This window comes from Rhinoderma darwinii, chromosome 4 (genome assembly GCF_050947455.1).
Source record: "Rhinoderma darwinii isolate aRhiDar2 chromosome 4, aRhiDar2.hap1, whole genome shotgun sequence".
In the NCBI taxonomy this organism is placed as follows: Eukaryota; Metazoa; Chordata; class Amphibia; order Anura; family Rhinodermatidae; genus Rhinoderma; species Rhinoderma darwinii.
Genome location: NC_134690.1, coordinates 204,362,692 through 204,382,403, shown reverse-complemented (window position 1 = coordinate 204,382,403; position 19,712 = coordinate 204,362,692). Strand labels below are relative to the sequence as shown.

Sequence of the window (19,712 nt, the reverse complement as noted above, 5' to 3'; positions counted from 1 at the left end):
AGACTGATGATTCACTTTTTAGGACCTAGTGACAGGTCCTCTTTAAGTGTAGATTTTTTTAGCCTTAATTCAAGGGTTTAACAAAAATATTTCATTAACCGTTTTGGAATGGCAGCCATTTTTTTTTAGATGGTCCCTCCATTTTCCCAGGCTCAAATATAATTGGACAGTTGACTAAGCAGTTTCGTGGATGGGTGCGGCCTGTTCAAACCCTTTATCTTCTTAATTTGTCATGAAATAAGGAGGGGAGTTGATTCCACGTGTTGAATTTGGTAGTTGTTAATAAGGACTTTAATATGTGGTCTAAAGAGGTGTCCTTGAAAGTGAAGGAGGTCCTCATTAGGCTGAAAAAAAATAAACAAACCTACAGTGTTACCTACATGTTCTTGGTTTAGCCGCTTCTAAAGTGGATGATCGCAGAATTATTTCCTGATCAAAGAAAACTCCTTCACAACATCTAGCCAAGAACGCTCTGAAGGAGGCTGGCGTATCATTGTCAAGTCTACAATGAAGAGACGCCTCCGTGAATGTAAATACAGACGGTTTATCTCCAGATGCAAACCACTGGTTACACTCAAGAACAGAACAGCCAGAATAGACTTTGCTAGAAAACGTCTAAAAACACCAAAAAAACAAAAACGTCCCGTTCTGGAAGAAGATTGTTCTGACCAAGATGAACTTGTACCAGAATGATGGGAAGAGAACCGTATATAAAAAGGAAAGTAAGGGCTCATGATCTGAAGAATACTACATCATCTGCCACACATGGTGGCGCTCGGGCACTCGTGTTATGGCATGGGCACTTATGGCTACCAGTGATGACGTGACTGCTGATATAAGCAGCAGGATGTATTCTAAAGTGTCAAATTCTGCAAAACTGATAGGACGGCGCATCACAGTTCCTGTGGATAATGACCTAAAACATACTGTGAGAGCAACCCATGCGCTTCTTAAGGTAAAGAAATGAAATATTTTCCAATGGCCGAGTCAGTCACCTGCCCTCAACCCGATTGTGGCTCTTTCGGTCTTCAGTTTTCTCATGCATGCTCAAACAGGCAGCAACTGGTCGGCTGCAGAAAAGGCAAAGCATCTTAAGGGGGGAAACTCGGCATCTGGTAATGTCCATTGGTTTTAGATTACTTTTGTGCCTGTAAAAAATGGAGGGACTATGTAAAAAAAAATGGCTGGAATTCCTAAGTAGTTAATGCAATATTTTTGTTAAACCCCCTTGAATTAAAGCTGAATGTCTACACTTCAGTGACATCTTCATTGCTTTGTTTCTTCCCTACATAGGTGATAATGGTGATCATTATCACCTGTTTGGTATAATTGGTTAGTCATATACCGGACTATAAAATCCATGACGTGCAAGTTTACCTCGAATAATTAATGCTGTTTTGAAGGCAAAGGGCGGTCACACCATATATTGATTTGATTTAGATTTCTCTTCTGTTCTTTGTATCTTCTTAATTGGTAAAAAAACAAAAAACAACCTTAGGCCTCATGCACACACTTATTTTTGTCCTCCCCGTAAATACGGGTCCTTGGTCACACGTATTCGACCCGTATTGCACCAGTATTTGCAGACCCGTGCCCGTAAATACAGGTCCGGTGTCACCAGTATTCCACCCGTATTTATGGGCACGTTTTCGCTGCAAAATTGCACTGCACTAATCGGCAGCCCTTCTCTCTTTCAGTGCAGGATAGAGAGAAGGGACCGCCCTTTCCGCAGCAAAAGTAAAAGAAATTCATACTTACCCGGTCGTTGTCTTGGTGACGTGTCCCTCTCTTGACATCCAGTCCGACCTCCCTGGATGACGCGGCAGTCCATGTGACCACTGCAGCCAGTGATTGGCCTGTGATTGGCTGCAGCGGTCACATGGGATGAAACGTCATCCCGGGAGACTGGACTGGAGGAAGAAGAAGAGTTCTGGGTAAGTTGACTTTTAATACTATTAAATCCAGCGGTAGTCACTGTCCCGGGTGCTGAGAGTTACTGCCCATCAGTTAACTCTTTCAGCACCCTGGACAGTGACTATCCCTTGACGTCGCCTAGCAACGCTCCCGTAACTACGGGTGCACACACGTAGCCACCCGTAATTACGGGAGCCCCATAGACTTCTATGGGCCTGCCGTGCCGTTATTACGGGCTGAAATAGGACATGTTCTATATTTTTCAACGGCACGGGCACCTTCCCGTAGGCATATGGGGAGGTACCCGGGGCCAATAGAAGTCTATGGGCCTGTAATTACGGGCGTTTTACGTTCGTGTGCATGAGACCTACTATTTTTGAAAGAATACTTAGTTTGCAGCATTTTTCTATAACTGCCTAAAAGTTTTGCACAGTACTTTTATAGTATATTTAGTGTGTTTGGACACTGGGATATGTTCCTTATTTATACATTAACAACTAATGTTCCAAACAAATATATTTTTTTATTCGTTAAGGTAGTGCTGGACAATTTCCATGTGACTGGTTCAGGTGGTTGAAATGACAACCACAAGTCTTCTAGTATGTTAGATCTTAAAATTGTGATGTCTAAATATTATGGGGCAGATTTACCAATTTCTGGCGCATATACCACCTGCCACATGAATAGTGGTTTAGCAGGAAAGGGGGCGTGGCTTGAGGAAAAGTTGTGGCGCATGAAGTCTAGAGTAAGCCAGCCAAGAAGTTGTATAACGTATGCGCCAAGTTTGTCATCCAGCATGAGCCACTGTGATGAATTTGGCGCATCTAGTCTAATACTAAGATGTCTACGTTTTAGACCGTATTAGTAAATCTACCCCATGGCTTGACAGTCTTGACAAGGAACTATGGTGTTAAGACTGCTACGTGTTAAGGACAAGGCCACACACATTGCTTCTGCTGTGCGGTTTCTAGTTTTGTGTCAGATTTTCCGGATTTTGTGAATGCAATGTCGTTCTCGGATTGCAGAATTGAACAATCGCCGCATGTTCATACTCGTCGTATGCGTCCTATCATTGGACGGTATTGTGGAGCAAACAATTGCACCGCAGAATCATGTGCAATATTGGGAAATGTGAAGCCGCCACTTCAATTAGAAGATCTGTCCTGCTACATGTGGTGGATGATCTAGCTCCGTGTCTTATTGACAGGGTATACAGTAACATGCCATCTGTTTTTATATTGACCTGTAAAGATATTTTATATCACAAAACCAAAATACTCCACCGCAAAAGAGAATTTGTAAACCTACGAAGACCTGAATGGTGAGGTGAAGCTTCCTGGTTTAACCCTTCGTGCTTCCGCCACCATGCTATGTTAGCTCTGCCGCATACGATGCTAAGGTTCGCAGGCTGTGCTTGGCAGGCTTCTGTTGCCCACGTCAGGGAATTGCTTGCACTTTGTAAATGGATTCTGTATTGTGTAGTAATTGGAGGCAGAGTAATGGATTCCCAGTCTAGTTGAAGAGACTCTGCTTTAAGCCCCTAGCAGCGCTCTTGATGGGGATATAGAAGGATTAAAGAAAAATGTAACCAATGTTAACCTTGATAAAACTCCTCTGGGTTCCTGTACTTGCACATTTACTAATACGAAGGTTTCCATGGAATCGCATAGCCGGCTTCTACTAGCATAATGAGGTGTGTGCGTGTGCACACCATTTACCGCATTTTTCGCTGCGTTTTTTGCCCGCGGCCATTGAGCACTGCGGGCAAAAAACGCAGTGAAAAACTCTCTCTAAGTCTCGGACCTCACATTGACATCAATGGGAGGTAAACGCCCGAAGATAGGGCATGTCGCTTATTTTTACCGCTCGCAAGAAAAAAACACCTCCGCCTCCCATTGAAATCAATAGGAGGCATTTTTTTGGCGCGTTTTCGGCATCAAATGTGTCAAAACTCAGTGTGAACAGGGCCTTTAAAGTCAACAGGTCAGCAGGTTCGAGAATATTCTAGCTGTTGCTCGTTCAGAACGTATTGGTTAGGCCCCATTCACACGACCGTATTTTTCATCCATAATTACGGACCCATTCATTTTTTTTTTTTTTATGGGTTACGGACACCCTTCCGTGTTTTTAAGGATGGGTGTCCGTTCTGTAGAAACTATCCCTAAAATATAGAACCTGTCCTATTCTTGTCTGTAATTAGGGCACGGACTCCCCATAGAACTCTATGGGCGCCTCCGTAATTACGGACGTCTCCGGATGTGCGTCCTTAACTACGCCAGGTTTGCAGATGTTGCACATCATTTGTGGTTATCTTATTCTTTTTGTATGTACAGATGCACTACGGACTGTATATGCGGATACCGTACTGTATATGTGGAAAAATTGCGGATGACTACGGACTCTTATTTATGGACCGTATTTACGGATGGATGAAAATACGGTCGTGTTCTTGTGGCGGGAAGAATTCTCCTTTAAAAGTCCAGAACTCTGCTGATCCGGTGCCAGTTTTCCAAGATCTGGAGCAATCGCCCCTCCCACAATTTTAAAGCGTCGCAATGTTTTTTAGATGGGGTATAGTCTCCCAGTTAATGCTAGAAGGACTTGGTCATTTATTAAATTCAAGCGGATTGGTTATTTAACGGTGTTCTATATTATTATATTGGTAATTTAATGTTCCCATTAACAAACATCGCGGATATTTTTAATCCAAAATTTACTGGTCTGAGTTTTATTCACCGTATTTATGAAAACTAGTTATTTGAGACTTGTGCTACCATGAGATTAAGGGCGGATTCACACGAACGTGAATTGCGTCCGTGCAGGCCACGTGGTTTTCATGGACCAATAGAAGTATATGGGGCAGTACAGACAGTCCGTGCTTTTTGCGCAGCGTTTGTCCGCTGCGTAAAAAGCGCGACATGTTCAATATCTCTGCGTTTTTCGCGCATCACGCACCCATTGAAGTCAATGGGTGCGTGAAAACCACGCAGTGCTCCGCAGCATGTCAATTCCTGCTGTGGAAAGTGTCCAGAATTGCTGCGTTTTTCAGAGGAGATGTCTCCATCTCCTAACATCGTGAAAAATGCAGCAAAATCTGCACCATTTTCTGCCGTAAAAAAACACAGGCAATGGTGCATTTTTGCCGCAGCAAAAGTCTGCGTTTTTCAACGGAATTGCTGCAGAAATTTTCTGCAGCAAATCTGTTGTGTGTGGACAAGCCCTTACACTGGTGGCCTATGTTATCCCCACAAGCTTTATTAGCGTTCTACTAATGACCTAGGAGATGTAACGGAATTGAAAGTATCCATCTTGTAAACTCGCAGACTGTACTTGTGCACAGAGAAGCCTGGTAAAAGTGGGACGTGCACTGAACCGTCTTTTATTCCTTTAAGCCTCTTTCTCACACAGTGTGGCATTTTTTTGTCAAATGGCGTCTTTGGGTGGCTTTTTTTGCTAATATTGTATTTTACTACATTCTCTTTCAATAAAAAAGTCAGACAAAATAAAAAAATCAAGCCCTGTTTGTAGTTCAAAATGAAAAAACAAACAAATGTGGCTTTATACCTAAAAAGTGCAGCGTGTGAAGTCGCCCCTAAAGGAATTTTGCCACGACAAAAAGAGTCTAATCAGTGGAGGTCAGACAACTGGGTGGTGAGTCACCTGCCCGGGGGTCCCTTCTGTTTGCCAGAACAGAGAACCGCTCTGTAAGACCCAGCTATCCATGCATCACATGGACGGCCATTCATTTGAAATGTATGCCTGGACATGGCTTCCCCTGGCAGTAATGGCTGTTCACAGGGGCGAGAGAAGCTGGACCTGTGGCAATCTGCTGATTTGCCCGCACTGGCTTTATTATAAATGGATGTGTCTTGAGTCTTCTCTCATTCAATTTTTTTTATTTTTGTGTGCTTTCTTCATCCATAATATGTGCAAATAAAGACTAATGGTGCCATCTCTATATTATTAATACATTTAGTTTATTAAATGTCATTTAAATAAAATTATACGGCGTTGTCTTTGACACTCAAGTACCCATAATGTAGGAATGACTGTAAATAATTGCCACTTTGTATAGTGACGCTGTAAACCCCGTTCAGACTTTGTCCTCACAAATGATTATAAAAGCTTCCACCGTTTTATTGTCCATATTTCTGAGAACTTGGGTGCCCAGTCACTGTTTCCTGTGGAGAAGTCCCTCTCCGTTAGTGTATGGGAGATATGAAAACCGTTTACTGAATCCCACGGGCCAAATATTTATTTTATTGGCCCGCCTTTTACCTATTATGTGTGAGGTGGATATTATGCTGGCTACTGGGCTGTTGATTTCAGAACTGTAGTAAAATAGCCATTCTAATTACCATTGTTCCTTTTCTATTTTTATCCAGCTGCGGTATTTGACAATTTTGCATTTGACTTTTTTGCGACCTTTCAGACTCCTTTTTAAATTTTGTATAATTTTCAACCTTTTTTATCCTGCTTTTCAGATTTGATACAAGCTACCAATGAAACAAATGTGAATATCCCTCAGATGGCAGACACATTATTTGAGCGAGCCACAAATAGCAGCTGGGTGGTTGTGTTTAAAGCCTTAGTCACAACTCATCATCTAATGGTCCATGGCAATGAGGTAAGAATATTTTAGTATCACAGTATCACTAATATTGAGGCAGTGAAAGGCTGGAGTCCTTTTTAGTACTCCTTTTTAGTATTGTTTTCCGCAGTGTTGTTTTTTTTTCCCCCTAATTTTTGTGGTTTTTTTGCCTAAAAAAGCAGCGTCAAGATGTAACTAAAGGAGTTTTCCGGTCCTAAGAAATTGAAGGCCATCGATTATCTGATCAGTCGGTGTCAGACTCCCGGGACCCCCGCTGATGAGCTGTTTTTAATCGGCCGTTCATTCCTCACCTGCTCATTCTGTGAATTGCAGACACACTTGAAGTAAATGGGAGAAGGCTGTAATACTGTGAACGGCCGCTACGAGTGTATTGGCGATTCACAGTACGAGCATGTTCAAATGAACGGGAAACCGCGCTCGTACGAGCGCTGCGGCCCCTTTAAAACAGCTGATTGGTGGGGGTGTCCTTTATTGATGGCCTATACTGAGGAGAGGCCATCAATTTCTTAGGACTGAAAAAACCTTAAAGAGGCTCTGTCACCACATTATAAGTGGCCTATCTCCTACATAAGGAGATTGGCGCTGTAATGTAGGTGACAGTAATGCTTTTTATTTAGAAAAACTATCTATTTTTACTACGTTGTTAGCGATTTTAGCTTTATGCTAATGACTTTCTTAATGCCCAACTGGGCGTGTTTTTACTTTAGACCAAGTGGGCATTGTATAGAGGAGTGTATGACGCTGAGCAATCAGTGAGCAATCGGCGTCATACACTTCTCTCCATTCATTTCCTCAGCGCATAGGGATCCTGCTAGATCAGTATGTGCTGTCTTATACTGACATATTAACGATACTGAAGTGTTTAGACAGTGAATAGACATTCCTTCCAGCCAGGACGCGATGTCTATTCACAATCCCGACACTTCGGTAACGTTTCTGTGGTACTTACAGCAGAACAAGCGTAATCTCGCTGTAACCTGTCATTTACAGCGTGATCTTGCGAGATTACGCTTGCTCTGCTGTAAGTTTTGGCATTTTAGCTGTTTACCGAGACATATTGAATATACAGTTATATAATCAATATGGGCTTAGGGTATGTTCACTTGATGAGAGACATTTACGTGTGAAAAGACAGACTGTTAACAGCTGCCTCGTTTCACACGTAAATGCTCCTCCTCGCATTTTGCGAGCCGTCTGAGACGCTCGTAAATCTTGAGCTGTGCTTCATTGAGTTCAATGAAGAACAGCTCAAATTACGTGGCGAAGAAGTGCCCTGCACTTCTTTGCCGAGGCAGTCCATTTACGCGTCGTCGTTTGACAGCTGTCAAACGACGACGCGTAAATTACAGGTCGTCTGCACAATACGTCGGCAAACCCATTCAAATGAATGGGCAGATGTTTGCCGACGTATTGTAGCCCTATTTTCAGGCATAAAACGAGGCATAATACGCCTCGTTTACGCCTGAAAATAGGTCGTGTGAACCCAGCCTTAAAGTGCAGACTCTCAGCTTTTATTTGATGGTATTACCATCATAATTTGAGGAAGGGTTTAGGAGTTACAGCTCTTTAATATGTTGCTGCCTCTTTTTCAAGGAACCAAAGGTAATTGGACAATTATCTCAAAAGCCATTTAATGGGCTGCATGGGCTATTCCCTCGTTAATCCATCATCAATTAAGCAGGTAAAAGGTCTGGAGTTAATTCCAGGTGTGGCATTTGCATTTGGAAGCTGTTGCTGTGAACCCACAACATGAGTTCAAAGGAGTTCTCAATCCAAGTGAAACAGACCATCGTTAGGCTGAAAAAAATTAAGAAATTCATCAGAGAGAGCACAAATGTTAGGAGTGGCCAAATCAACAGTTTGGTACAGTGGTGTATGATCGCAGAATCGTTTCCATGGTGAAGAAAACCCCCTTCACAATATCTACCCAAGTGAAGAACACTCTCCTGGCAGTAGGTGTATCAGTATCTAAGTCTACCATAAAGAGAAGACTTCATGAGAGCAAATACAGAGGGTTCACCACAAGGTGCAAAAATAGAAAGGCCAGATTAGACTTTGCCAAACAACATCTAAAGAAGTTTGGAGGAGGCTTGGAACGGCTCATGATCCAAAACACACCACACCCTCTGTAAAACATGGTGGAGGCAGTGTGATGACATGGGCATGCATGGCTGCCAAAGGCACTGGGTCACTAGTGTTTATTGATGATGTGACTGAAGACAGAAGCAGCCGGATTAATTCTGAAGTGTTCAGGGATATACTTTCTGCTCGGTTTCAACCAAATGCAGCAAGGTCGAAAGCCAACCAGGAGGTTTTTTTTTAAGGCAAAGAAGTGGAATATTCTGCAATGGCCAAGTCAATCACCAGATCTCAACCCGATCGAGCACGCATTTCACTTGCTTAACCCGTTAGTGACCGGCCCATAACCCTTCAGATGCGGCCCTGATAGCGTGCACCGCATCGGAGTGGTTTTGGAGAGAAGGAGGGAGCTCCCTCTCATCCCACCGGCACCCGGCGATAAGATCGCCGAGTGTTTGTGTCTCCGATGGCAGCCGGGGGCCTAATAAGGCCCCCAGGTCTGCCTGTCGTGAATGCCTGCTAGATCATGCCTCTGGCATGACCTAGCAGATGCCTGTCCGTTTTACAGAAGTATTGCAGTGTATTATAAATGCGATCGGATAATTGCATAGTAAAGTCCCCTAGTGGGACTAGTAAAAAAGTGAAAAAAAAAAAATGAAAAACCCACTTTTCCCCCTTACAAACTGCTTTATTATTAACAAACAAAATAAAGTAAAAACGTTACAAATATTTGGTATTGCCGCGTCCGTAACGACCCTGACTATAAACTTATTACATCATTTAACCCGCACGGTGAACGGCGTAAAAAAACAAAACAAACCTGCAAACATTTCTGTTTTCTTTGAATCCAGCCTTAAAAAAAAAAAAAAAAAGTGATCAAAAAGTCGCATCTACTCCAAAATGGTACCGTAAAAAACTACAAGTCGTCCCGCAAAAAAAAAGCCCCCTACAATTGCATCGGCAAAAAAATAAAAACGTTACGGCTCTTCAAATATGGAGACACAAAAACAAATAATTTTGAAAAAAAAGTGTTTTCACTGTGTAAAAGTAGTAAAACATGCAAAAACTATACAAATTTGGTATCGTTGCAATCGCTACAACCCGCTGAATAAAGTTATTGTGTTATTTATACCACACGGTAAACGACGTAAATTTAGGACGCAAAAAAGTGTGCCGAAATTGCTGGGTTTTTTTCCTATTCCCCCCCCCCCCCCCAAAAAAAAAGTTAATAAAAGTTAATCAATAAATTCTATGTACCCCAAAATGGTGCTATTAAAAATTACAAGACTTTATACAGCTATGTCGACGCAAAAATGAAAAGGCTATAGCTCTTTGAATGAGACTGTGGAAAAACGTAAAAAATGGCTTGGTCATTAAGGGGTTAAGACAAACAAGCAACAAGTGAAGACCGCTGCAGTAAAGGCCTGGCAAAGCATCACAAGGAGGAGACCCAGCGTTTGGTGACATCCACGGGTTCCAGACCTCAGGCAGTCATTGCCTGCATAGGATTCGCTACAAAGTATTAAAAAAAAAAAACACTTTATGGTAATGTTAATTTGTCCAATTACTTTTGAGACCCTGAAATGAGGAGGCCGTGTAGAAAAATGGTTGCAATTCCTAAACATTTCACAGGATATTTTTGTTCAACCCCTTGAATGAAACCTGAAAGTCTACACTTCAATTGCATCTCAGTTGTTTCATTTCAAATCCAATGTGACGGCATGCAGAGCCCAAATCATGAAGATTGTGTCACTGTCCAAATAATTCTGGACCTAACTGTACATGAATGGAATTGCCACAAGATTCGAGAAACCGCAATTGAGGTGAAACTTTTTATTTTTGTGCAAACAAGTGCATTTTTTTTTTTTTTTTTATATTTTTTTTTTTTTAATTACATTTTTTTTTACACCTGGAGTTGGGTAAAAAAATCGTGTTCTGCCTACAACTAGGCCACAGCTTCTCCAACCTGATGGGGTAAGCTGGGTGCCCATCCTAGGGTTGAGCCCTTCCACGTCACTCCAGTGGGATGCAATTCTTGATTTTGTGGTTCTCTGTTCGACATCTCGCCGCTAAATCTTGTATACAGAAGAAACCTAAAGTGCCTATACAAATAAATAAATACATACATACATGCTAATTGTGTTTTAAATGTAATTAAAAAAAAATGCAGCACAATGTGACATGTGGATTGTGTATGTGTAAATACTTTCAACAATTTTTTATTTTTTTGCATTGTAGAGATTCATCCAGTATTTGGCCTCACGAAACACACTATTTAATCTTAGCAACTTTTTGGATAAAAGTGGATCACATGGTAAGAATATTTTTGTTTTTCTCGTTTAGTGTACATTATTTTTGCTTTACTATTTTGTTCGTTCATACATTTTAACAGGAAATATACATTTTTACTTTATGATTTTTTTTTTTTCACAGCAGGTTCTTCCTAGGGAAAATAGGATCTGGTAGACAATGTTCTATTTTGCCCGTAATGTTTTCCGTCCCTTGTAGACACACAGGATTCTTCGCATTGACTTGTAGCTACTTTTAGCTTCCAAATAAAGAAGAATAGTTTTTCCAGTTTGAATGATTTTTAGCCCTGACCTCTTGGCATCCTTCATAAGTGACATCTGTGTCAAGGATTCCATTCCCTTGCAGTGTTCTCATCCAATATTTTAAAGGAAGTCCCAAGTAGAAAATGATGAAGTGGCGCACTCCCATAGAATCTAATCTCAGATTTCACTTGGACACGGTTACGTTACAATACAATCCAAATTTAGAAATGTGTTGTGTTTTTTTTATTCTTTATGCTGCATGAAAAGAATAAAGCTTATAGCTTATCTGCACATTTGGGTATAAACTGGTAATGGATATACAATATTTTCCAGCTGAAAGTGTTACTAAAATCTTCATTGGTGGGGTCCATGAGCTCAGTCTAATAAGTTTGCTTCACGGTAACGACCAACCCCAATTATGCTAAAGCATCCATAAGATCCTATGAGGCCTCATTCGCAGGTGCCGTTTTTCATGCGTATGACTGTCCGTGCTGCGTCAGTGTGGTCTCAGTTTTTCTTGTTCGTGTTTCTCTGCAAGCACTTCCTAGTTTTACTTTTCCTCTGCATTTCTTTAGCCACTGATGTGTGAAAAACGGACAGCACACGGATGTCATCTATGTTCGGTCTGTTTTTATTACGCACCCATAGAGATCAATGGACGAGTCTGATCCACACAAACTTACCAGAATAGGACATGTGGTGTTACATGCAACGGTCACACACTCCGTGAAAAAATAGCCCTATTGAATTGCATTGGTCACTATGCAGTCCATTGTTTAAATGGACTAAATTACCCGAAATAAAAATTGCCACCAGAAACGCATATAAAAAAAAATGCATTTTATACATGCTTTTCAAAACTTTATATAAAAAACTTTTTTTTCTTTTTTATGGAGGGCCACAAATGTGAATCTCTTATTAGGACCGACCTATTCACTAGGTGCTCTGTATGTAAAATTTGGCCTAATTTGTTTGGTGGTAATAAGGTTGCTATGAATGTGGTTAAGTGGTGCATTGAAGGAGAGATGTTTACTTGAGCATATTTAATAAATCTGCTAACTTTTAAAGTGGCTTTCCAAGAGTCCAAAGAGAAAAAAAATTGGCTTAATGCAGGGAAGTTGCTAAAAATAAAATAAAAAGTTTACACACTTACTATCCGGCCGCTCCAGTGGACTCAACAGCCTGTTTGCTTTCCTTCAGTGCTGATGTGCTAACTTCCCGCACATGACTGCTGTATCACCGCTGAGACCTGTGATTGGCTGCAGTGATAATTTGCGGGTAGTCGGCCCATCATTGCTGCAGTACAGCTAACCAAGAATTTTCTATTTTTATTTAGACAAATCGTAGGCACTCTATGGCGAATAGCGATCCAATCCGTATCTGTACCTTGTAATGAACCTTTACTGGTATACAGATCTGAACTATATTGGGTGATGTTTATTTTGTGATGCATTTTGGACAAAATCAATTACGCAGTCGACCGCGCTATTGATTTAGTCCAAAACGATGGAACCCTGTCACAACGGTGACAGACGGAAAACATTAGCTAGGTTTCTGTCACCATTGAGTTCAATAGTAAGGGTAACGGAAGCTGAGGTTTCCGTTTGACTTTCCGCTGGGGGGTTAACCCGACGGAAACCTCAGACGGAACCTCACATCAGCTTTCGTTTCCGCTGAGAACAGGCCCAAAGCGATGCAGGACGAAGTTGGTTGTTTAGCATGGTTTATTTGTGATGCTGCTTTACTTGTATCGCGATGCCATTCTTGACCCCTGTGTCTAGGAACCAGAAAACTAAAGGAAACCATAAAGAACCTGCATATAGTAATTGTGGTTAGACGCCTAATTGGCCATCATTGTGCCTTATGCCTGGATGACATTAATACATTATAGAGATCAATTACTATCTATCTATATATACATCATAAAATATAGGTCCGCTCCATATGTCTGCCGTTGGTGGGCTACACTGCGGCATTTGTTTTCTATAGCATTTTCTGACCATCATGCACATTATATATCTGTATTGTGTATTCGTCAAAATCTTACCTCCAGGACCAAGAGATTCATTGAATAAAGCATTCAGCGTTGAAGAGATTCCTTAAATGGTGAAACAGATGGCGTGCAAATAATGTCTCAGGATGACTCCTTTCCATATGGCCTTCTTGGAACCCCCTCTGAGCCAGAAAAAAGAGCCGCGTTATAGGGGTAGTTCACACTCTGCCAAGCCCAGCCTGTCCATGCGTGGCGTGGATAGCCATTCATTGGAACGGCTGCCATTAGGGCTTGGTAATTAAAAAATAACCAAAATTCAGCACAATTAACTGACGTCATCTTTGCATTTCGGTTTCTTCAATCTTTTTCACAGTTTCATCTGTATGTCCATCCTCCGGACGCAGATACAGTGGAATCCAATGGTAGAGCAGGGAGCCATAAGGTTCCTTCTCTACAATTGACTATGTATCGCCATTCACTATGTATGCTCACGGCTTTGCGCAGACAGGCGCAAGGCAGTGATGTCATCGCGCCTGTCTGCGCCAAGCCACACAGACCGGAGGGGCAGAGGGGATCTCCACTTGTCGTTGGAACAGGGTTAGGAGAGTATATATTTTATTAGGCTTTATTGGGGCATTATACTGTGTGGGGGCAGCTATGGGGGACTTTGTACTGTGTGGAGGGAAGGTATGGGGGCATTATGCTGTGTAGAGGGCAGCTATAGGGGTATTATACTGTGTGGGGGCAGCTATGGGGCAATATACTGTGTAGGGGCAGTGTCAGGGGGTATATTATATACAGTTGTATAAAGCAGGCTCGGGATAAATATTCAAGGGCGTAGCGTAGAAATAGGGGGTGTGGTATGCAAAAAGGGATGTGGTCTGAATCGTTCATTAATCGAGGTTACATGTTCAATTAATCGCCCAGCCCTAGCTGATATTTAATGCTGCATTTCCAGGGAAGATGTCTGGCCAGTCAAGGCTTGCCCCGTCTGCTTTCTGTTTAATAAAGGCTTGTCTTTAGGAGAACCCCTTTAAAAAAAATAATACAATTTTTACGTACAGCCTTGCAGGACTGTATGAAATGTGAATCATTGAAATCAATAGTACTTATCCCTTTTTTTTTTTCTCCTGCAGGTTATGATATGTCAACGTTTATTAGGCGCTACAGTAGATATCTCAATGAAAAAGCATTCTCTTACAGACAAATGGCATTTGACTTCGCCAGGGTGAAAAAAGGGTATAACCATTCATTCGTCTGTAATAGACAGTCACTTTGTGCAGCATATCATGTATTTTATTCTATAGATTACTTGAATCTCTATTTTCTGATATAAAAATAATTTTACAAAAAATGACAATTAGATTTTTAGTCCTTTTTTGTATTAGAATTACCAGGTTGTCGCTCATAAGTTAAAGCTTTTATACACCACATACACATGTTGCTTACTATATACGTATAGAAGTATAAGTTAGCTGTGGAATAGTGTAGGCTATAAGATAGTTTCTTCTATCGGTAATGTAAATTGAGTCTATAAGTCTATTGAAAATAAAATCTAAAGTGTGTATTTTTTTTATTTTTTTTTTATTAGATCAATTCTAAAAAATATATAATTTAATATTTAAAAAATGAATCTACACAGATAGATAGAAAAGGACTACCAACATAGGAGAATCACATCATTGATAGTGACCTGCCATGCTGGATCCCTAAGTTAACGCCCGGCCCCTTAAAAAGATAATGTAACTCAAGATCTGTAAAAGATAACATAATGTATTTGTAAACATACTCTACTTTTTGTATCATCTTTATATTTTAACTGTAAAATGGTGTTCAAAGGTTAACCTAGGTATCAGCTCCCCCACTCCATAACATTCTGCCTGTAGTTTGCACTGCATTTTCTGTGACAGATTCCCGAATATATCGCCTATATTTTTTTTACTCATTAGAACCAAATACTGCTACATTATGTTATCTTTTTCCAATCAGTGTTTCTTTCCCCCCCCCCCCCGTAACAATGAGATGCCTATTGAAAAGTGATCTCTACAGAACAGGAAGTGTCAGTCAGTCTATTGTGAGGCGCAGTGGCCAGAGTGAAAACTGCAAGATTTCAGGATTATTTTAAAATATAGATAATAACCTGAAAAAACACCACAAAAAATGTTTTGAAAAAGATTAACATTAAAACCATTGATTTAAACAATAGGTTATTTTCTGATGATGCATTCCACTTTTTAAAGATACATTTCTACTCCGATTGATTTAAATATATTTTCTTCTGTTTTCAGTGCTGAAGGAGTAATGCGAACAATGGTACCAGAAAAGTTACTCAAGGGCATGCCAATACTACAGGGACAAATTGATGCTTTACTTGAGTTTGATGTAAGTTTGCCATAAGACAGACTACTACGCATGTACTAACATCTTAGATAAAAAGCAAGTAGATTACTAATGGTCATTACGTCTGTAGACTTGGAGCAAGCTTATAAATTGGATCCCTGGATAAGATCTGATACAGTAAAGTGTTATAGGGTTATTCCAATCTTATAAAGTGATGCTAGATATGCCATCACTTTATCATTGGGACCACTGATCTTTTTATTGGTGCCACCACAAATCCTGGGAATTAAGGGGCGGCAGTGCTGCTCTAGTGATACAGCCCATTTTTTCCCTGCACAGCGGTGCCCCTGCCACCTGCTGTGCAGGGAACTGCATCACAACCCTAATCATCTGAATGGGGTCCGCTGCCGTTCCCTGTACTGTCGGGTGGATAGATTCTCCATTGTGCAGGGAAAACTCATAAATGGGCCGCAGGGTTAGAGTAGTGATGTGGCCCATTTCATTCCTAGGATTGGTGGGGGTGCTAGAGGTCAGACGCCCACTGATCCTAAAGTGATGGCTATCCTAGGGATAGGCACACAAAACAACCCTAGAGATTAATTTGTAGATCGATTTACTGGTTTTGTACAGTCTTTTATAAAAGATTCCGGTTTATTACGATGTGTCAGCAGTAGAATGTTTTAAATACTTTCTATTGTGACTACAGTCTAAACACTAAGCGTGGAAGCTAAGTTGTGAAAAACCGCAGTAGGTGTTTAAAAATAATAAAAATCTCATTTTCTGTATTAAGTCAAATACCGGTTAGTATGCCTTTTAAATGGCAATTAAAATAGTCTTAATAAAGATTACAAGTAATCCCATGACTATGAAGAATGTTGGCCAAATTAAGGGAGCGAGCAAAAAAATTATTACTACAAACGTACATGATTTTACTGACTGCAGGACCGATAGTTACTTGTAAAGAGAACGGCCATCCCATTAACGGGTTTATTAGAGAATTCCGTGGCTTCGGCTTGTGATAAAAGCTCTTGATGGAATTGCTTGTTCGCGTTGAAGCTTTGAATGTCAATTCTGTTTGGCAGCCACTGTACAGTAGGAAATATGGAATTACAAAGCATAAACCAGTCCAGCTTATGAACTTTGTCATTTACATTGGGAGCTGGGGGAGGAGGCAGACGTTAAAATCCGCGGAAAGCTGCAGGTCCTTTGTGTAGTGCGTTTCCAAGGGAAATGAGCAGAGATTTTAAGAAATTATATATATGACTAAAAAAAAAAAAAATTGACACCGCTCAAACTCAACAAATACTTTTTGCCTTATGTTTTTTTGTACAAAATTGAAAGGGATCCTGGCAGGAGTTTTGAGGTGCAATATAGGGCATGCAAGCTGCATGACCAAAGAAACAACATTTAATTCCCCCTGTGCAGCGGTCGCAGGTGACTCTCTGCTCCGAGTGACCGTTCTACCGGACAATCAAGAGGCCGCTAGAGCCATCAATCAGAGGGGCGGGGCTGGCAGCGTGCAGCGAGGAGAGTCAAGCAGCACTTGCACATTGCGGCTCTGGGGGAATCAAACATCAAATTACTTAGAGGTGCACGCATCTTAATACATTTGTCGCATCCTGGTCTGTCCACGCACCACAAAGTGAAATCTATCTTGGCTGTGAGCTGATGTAGATTTCCGCTATAATTAACATGTTTCTGGGGTGGACATCCAGGTCGCACCTCTCTCTCGCTAAGCACCACCCACTTTTTAGAAAAGTGCTTTTGAAAGCTTTAAAAGTTGCAAGTTATTGGGCCAATATGACGTGCGCCATAACTCGGAACATATCTCATAGTACTAGCGTACAGCCTTTTATTCCCTTCCCTATTGAATTCCTGCTCCCTGGAGTTATCCAGCACTGTGTAAAATGCCATGTATTATTTGTTGGATATTGACGGTTTTTCTGTTTTAGAAAATAAATCCTGAATGTTAAGGCACTTGGAAATGATGTATTTCAGGAAGTCCTAAGGACAGGGACCCTGAAGAGCAGACTTCTGAATGAATATGTGCTGTCTCTGTATCATGTAGCCATTCTACACAATTGGCTTGTATTCAGACAGCGCATACATTTCTGCAGTCATGGCCTATACTACCCTGGACTGACCTACATTCCAGCAAGGAATTAAAGCATGGGACTGTTCTGCTGCAACAACATTGCAATACTGCGCTAACCATGACTACCCGCTAGGCAAAAAACGGCTTCAATAAAGAATCTAACCGTCTCATTAGTATTCACTTTCACAGCGCAATGTTTTGAATTCAACATGGCAGTATTTACTAGGCATTTGTTAGATTATTATTATCCAAGTAAATCGCTCATCTAACAAACCGGAAATGGCCGAAAAGGTTGTCTGCTGTATCCGTAACTCCCACAGAAGTGAATGGAGAGAGCCGCGCACACCCCTCCGATCACTCTCCTGCTGGATGCGGCAGCTGCGTCACCAGGCAAAAGGTTCAGGTCCCAGAACTGGGACCAGCATCTCCGACCTTTACAGGAATTTCTTGTGGATATGCCATAAATGTCTTAGGAGGGAATACCCCTTTAAAGAGGGCCTGTTACCTCTCCTCTTTAGTAAATACTTGCACACCCCATGAAATAATAGCGCTGGAGCACCTTTGCTTAGAATTTTGTTCTATTCCTCATGGAAATTTATAAACTGACAACTTGGCTCTGCCTTTCCCCTTGTCAAGTGTGTCCCTACAGTCTGATCTTGTTTGACACTTATCAGTTCTGAGTTTAAGGGCACGCCCCTTTGACAAGTGGAATCGTAAAACCCCCAGTGGTCAATTTATTCCTTTCCAGGAGGGATAACAGAGGAATGACCCATTGCAAGGTAATAAGAAAAGAAGTATTCCCCATGAAATTATTCTGGAACAAGTATTTGCTAAAACAGACCTGTCAGGAAAGGTGACAGGTCCTCTTTTAATCTAATCTCCAGGCTTCCTGACTTTATTGAGGCTCATTGTCTCGTTGTGGTTTGTTGCTTATAGGACAATGACTCTTCTGTAATAAGTCCGCTATCCATGTACTGACTTTATGCTGAGTTCTTGGGGTTTTACCTATGTGAAAAAGTGATCTTGTGTACACAGCAGCCAGTTAGAACCAGGAGAGGGGGGTCAGAGGAATAAATGGAGGAACTGCCTGAGCCCTGATTTCATTAGTCCAGGGAAGTCAGAAATCCACCTCCTCTCCCATGTCTAACAGACGCTGCTAAAAGCACTGAAGCAGTAATAAAGCAGAACTCCGAAGCCATGATGGGTAAATGTAATAACATGTGAGCACTACCTATAGAATAGTGACTCGCATATAATACAGCTTCACGCTAGATTTAAGAATAATTTGCGTTGTGTTCCTGTATGTTATAAAAAATATTTTATGAAATTGAGCCTAACCTTCGCATGGTCTTTATGTACGTGACCTTTAATTTCTTGTGTTATTGGTGCTATGCCAGGTGCTCCTTTTATTCTGATGACTTCTTTTCTTTACAGGTTCATCCTAATGAATTGACCAATGGCGTTATAAATGCTGGTTTTATGCTTCTTTTTAAAGATCTTATCAAGTTATTTGCATGTTATAATGACGGAATAATTAATTTATTGGGTGAGTATCTGCAGTATTTGGGTTGCCAGGTTAGAGTTACAAGAGAATCAAATGAATAGCAATTGTCAAAAGAATTTGACAAAGTTCATCCGAATTCTTCTTCCCCAAACTCCTGCAGAAACATTGCATCGCAGTGATCAATCTAAGGCCGGATTCCAAATGCTGCAGAATGTACGCAACAGAATTCTGTGCCGAGATTCCGCAGCATTTACAGTGGCAGCAAAGTGGATGAGATTTAGAAAATCTCATGCCCACGCTGAGGAAAAAAAAAAATGCACTATAATTCCTCATCATGTCAGTTTATGCTGTGTTTTTGTTTTTTCGTTTCGGATTTTCCCCATTGAATTCAATGGGGATGCAAAACCCACAACAGAAAGCCAAGTGTTGCGACTTTTGCAGGATATTCGCAGCGATTACGACATGAAAATCGCAACTACGGAAAAAAAAAAAATCATACTTACCCAGAAGGCCCGCCTTCCTGCAGTCTGGCCTCCTGGGATGATGTTTCAGGCCATGTGACCGCTGCAGCCAATCACAGGCTGCAGTGTTGCATGGCCTGCAACGTCCATGGCCGGAGCAGA

At 41.2% G+C, this 19,712-nt stretch overlaps 1 protein-coding gene across 1 annotated transcript in view; it reads left to right on the top strand.

Annotated features, from left to right (window-relative positions):
* SNAP91 (synaptosome associated protein 91) overlaps window positions 1-19,712 on the top strand; it is a 142,236-nt gene that overhangs the window by 41,360 nt on the left and 81,164 nt on the right. The window contains exons 3-7 of the mRNA XM_075862088.1: window positions 6,399-6,541; window positions 10,844-10,919; window positions 14,287-14,389; window positions 15,439-15,532; window positions 19,020-19,131. Coding sequence (XP_075718203.1) covers window positions 6,399-6,541; window positions 10,844-10,919; window positions 14,287-14,389; window positions 15,439-15,532; window positions 19,020-19,131 — 528 coding nt within the window. The remainder of the gene's footprint in view (window positions 1-6,398; window positions 6,542-10,843; window positions 10,920-14,286; window positions 14,390-15,438; window positions 15,533-19,019; window positions 19,132-19,712) is intronic.